The sequence below is a fragment of the Rosa chinensis genome, chromosome 3, assembly GCF_002994745.2.
Source record: "Rosa chinensis cultivar Old Blush chromosome 3, RchiOBHm-V2, whole genome shotgun sequence".
In the NCBI taxonomy this organism is placed as follows: domain Eukaryota; kingdom Viridiplantae; phylum Streptophyta; class Magnoliopsida; order Rosales; family Rosaceae; genus Rosa; species Rosa chinensis.
In genome coordinates, this window is record NC_037090.1 from 22476763 (window position 1) to 22480276 (window position 3514).

Here is a 3514-nt window from a genome sequence, read left to right on the forward strand (position 1 = left end):
ATTCGCCTCATGAACGCTCTTAGTTCCGATAGGCCTTGAATTATAATTCTTCACGAGGATATTATCATGTTTTTCAGCTACAGACATAATAGTAATGAGCTGATGAAATCTCGTGATCCGTCTAGTATCGAATTCTGTTCGATATTGCTTTGAGAGCAAAATTGCTGAGACGGGGAAGGTGGAGAGAGTTTTCTCAATTAGTTCTTGCTCTGTGACGGGTTGTCCACAGAACCCCAACATGGTTTTGAGGCGTAGAACTTCTGAATTATATTCAGCTACAGACTTGAAGTCGGCGAATCGTAGATTGCCCCATTGAACTTTCAAGTCAGGGAGGAGGGTATCCTTGATATTACCAAATCGCTCTTCTAGCGCGACCCATAATTCTCTAGCATCCTTGATTGCCATGTACTCCAGTCGGAGTGATTTATCCATGTGGCGCCTCATCAAGATGAGGGCGGTGGCATTGTTCGTAGCCGTACGCTCAAATATGAGAGTAGGATTAGGAGCTTGAATTAAGGGTAGGATCCCTTTTGAAGTGAGGTGGTGCTCAACATCCGTGGCCCAACTATGATATTCCGAGCCAGTTGAGGTAAGTGCAGGAAAGTCAAGTTTCGACATCCTGAAATAAGAAGAAGAAATATATTAGTTTCGGAGTTTAAAACTTCCACGACAACTAAATATTAAGATTTCCGAGCTATGCTACCAAGAAATCGATTTCCAAGAAAATTGGATTAGACCGAAACAATGATGTTTATAAGGTCATAAATCGATGCTTGCGGACGCTCTTAGTCCGAAGTCTTACGAACGCTCTTAGTTCGTTAATTGCGTGAATCCCCACGATTCCGCTTTTTAATGATCGAACCCACGTTATAAGAAAGGTGGGATGAAGAAGAAGGGAGGTTTTTAAGTCCCCGAGAAAAGAAGAAATTTCAATTTAGGAACTTTAAAACTTACGCTTTTGGATACTTACTTTTTGGTTTTGGATCACGCGCGTGTCGATGCAGGCGTGATGGAGCGAAGCAATCCGAGTAGAAGCGTGCAGCGAATGCGGGGCAGCAGGGGCTGCGGTGGTAGTAGTGGTGCAGGAGTAGCGGAGGCAAACTGCAGGGGCAGCAGTAGTGGTGTAGGGCTGCAGGTGCACGGGTGCGTAGGCGGGGCAGCAGCGTGCGCAGGTGTGCGCGGGGAAGCAGGGACGCTGCAGGGGCAGCGTAGGGTGGACGCACGGGCGCGGGGCTGCAAGGCAGCGAATTGAGCGCGGGGGCGCGCTGGCAGGTATGCAGGCCGAAAGGGCTGCAGGAGCAGCGGGCTAGCAAGGGGCTAGGTGCAAGGATGCTTCGGTGGCAGCAGTATGCGCAGGGGCGCACGCGGGGCAGGCTGCAGCGATGCTAGCACGGGCTAGGGGCTGCGGCAGTTTTGGCGATATGAAATTCTTTTCGGGTTTTTGGCTTTTTGGCTATTGTGGTTTAGGGCTCGTGCTGATAACGTGTTTAAGTATATTGGTATTGAGAGAGATTGATGAGAGAAGTGTATTTCATTATAGAGAATAGGAGCCCTATATATAGGGATTACAAAGTGCATAATCTAATGTTACAAGGAATACCAATCCGTGTAGGATTGGGAAATCTAGAACCTTCTCTCCTATTCCTATTCCTAGTTTGATAAGGCACACTAAACTTGATTTTCCTTCAACAGTAGAAGAATTTAGCGATTAAGTCCTTAATTATTCCTTACTTGTCATAAGAGCCAAAACAAAATTTTCTTCCAAGCACAACTAGTTGCATCCTTTGACGAAGGACTATTGGGTTAAACCAAACCTTCTTTTTTTAAATAATGGTCCTCATAGTTCAACAAGTGCTAACCCCTTAGTTAGCAAGTCATTCCCATAGGGCCCTTGGCAAAGACAGAACAAGATCATATCCCTTACCCTATAGCCTATAGCTGCATCAATATTTCTGTTGACACCAAATATCAGCTAATTTAGCTTACCTCATATCCATAAAATAAGCAGTAAATACCAACCTTGCCATTCATGGAACGTGCGAGAGAATTATATAAGATTTTGGATAGGGTGTTGAGGGAGAGATAATCACATAAAGAAATAAGAGATGCTTTTAGATGAATGAAAGACGTTGCTCATAAAAGACAACAACCTTACCAGAAAAAATGACACCCAAAAATCGTTGACCTCCAAGAACTTGCAGACAGATAGTTAGCCAATTAACATGATCCAAACGTAAAGAAAAAACCATAATGTATTCACATGTAAATGCCTCTCTCTCTCTCTCTCTTTCCATAGTCTCAAATGCACCCTCCCTTAATTAAAACTCCACCTAGTACTCTCTCCTCCTCTCTCTCTTTCTTTCTCAATCCACCTCACCTCATGAAGTCGTTGACTTTACAAAACTTGGATTCCCCAAATAACCAATTCTTTTGTCATTGTGTCAATGGCTGACCAAACCAATAAACCACTTTTTGCATCATATGCATTGCCTTCCTTCTCAATCCCTCCTCCTCCTCCTCCTCCTGTTTCTCTTGCTCGATAATCATGAACAGCACGAGTGACACGAGTGGTTTTCTCGGCTCTAACAACATCGGCGGATTTGGCTATGGCATTGGTGTATCAGTTGGCATCCTTCTTCTCATCACAACCATCACCCTTGCTTCCTACTTCTGCACCAGAACTCCGCCACCAACGCACCCTGCAACGCCGAGGATTAACGCCCACGACCCTCCTGACCTGCAAAGCTTTGTTGTAGATATAGGACTCGATGACAACACTATCAAGAGCTACCCGAAGATGCTCTACTCCGAGGCCAAGCTGCAGAAGACAGGCTCCACTGCTTCCTGCTGCTCTATATGTCTAGCAGATTACAAGGCCAGTGACACACTCCGGTTACTTCCAGACTGTGAACACCTCTTTCATCTCAAGTGTGTTGATCCATGGTTGCGGCTTCATCCTACCTGTCCGGTCTGCAGAACATCTCCGCTTCCAACGCCTCTGTCGACTCCTCTGGCTGAGGTGGTGCCATTGGCAAGCAGAAGAGACTGATTGAAGAAAGTGAAGGGGGAGCATGGATTTGACTTTGGTGTCTTTTTTGCATCATTTGTACACAGAAATAGAGAGCTCCCAACTATTGATGGAACTCTTTCATAGTGAAATTTCTTATTCTTTTCTTTTATGCTTGAGATCTGATTGTAAGAATTCAGAATAATTTTGGGATTAATGAATTATTAAACAAAGCATGGTTTCATGTGGCTGGAACAGCAACTAATACCAAAGCCTGACACCTTTGCAGAAAGTTAACTAGTTAAGCCAGTTGGTGTTAACCATGGATTTGGATAAACATGACTGAACCAAATCAAGAGAAAGAAGGGAAAACTGAATCTAGATTTATCCATATAAATAAGAGGAATAACACGCACTTACCAAACCAGTTCATGAATATAAGGAGCCAAGTTTCATAATATCACCCAGAAATTTTGATGTTTGCAGAATAAACATGTTAAGGAAGAG

The 3514-nt window shown here is 44.2% G+C and overlaps 1 protein-coding gene across 1 annotated transcript; it reads left to right on the top strand.

The window, feature by feature from the left end:
* Nucleotides 1–2279: 2279 nt before the first annotated feature.
* LOC112194726 (RING-H2 finger protein ATL70) lies at nucleotides 2280–3179 on the top strand. The gene has a single exon (XM_024334945.2). It carries the CDS (start codon nucleotides 2546–2548, stop codon nucleotides 3047–3049), a length of 504 nt encoding a protein of 167 aa, XP_024190713.1. The 5' UTR covers nucleotides 2280–2545; the 3' UTR covers nucleotides 3050–3179.
* Nucleotides 3180–3514: the final 335 nt, after the last annotated feature.

Excerpts from the sequence above, each read along its gene's own strand:
- LOC112194726 (XM_024334945.2), top strand. The coding sequence starts at position 2,546 with ATGAACAGCACGAGTGACACGAGTGGTTTTCTCGGCTCTAACAACATC.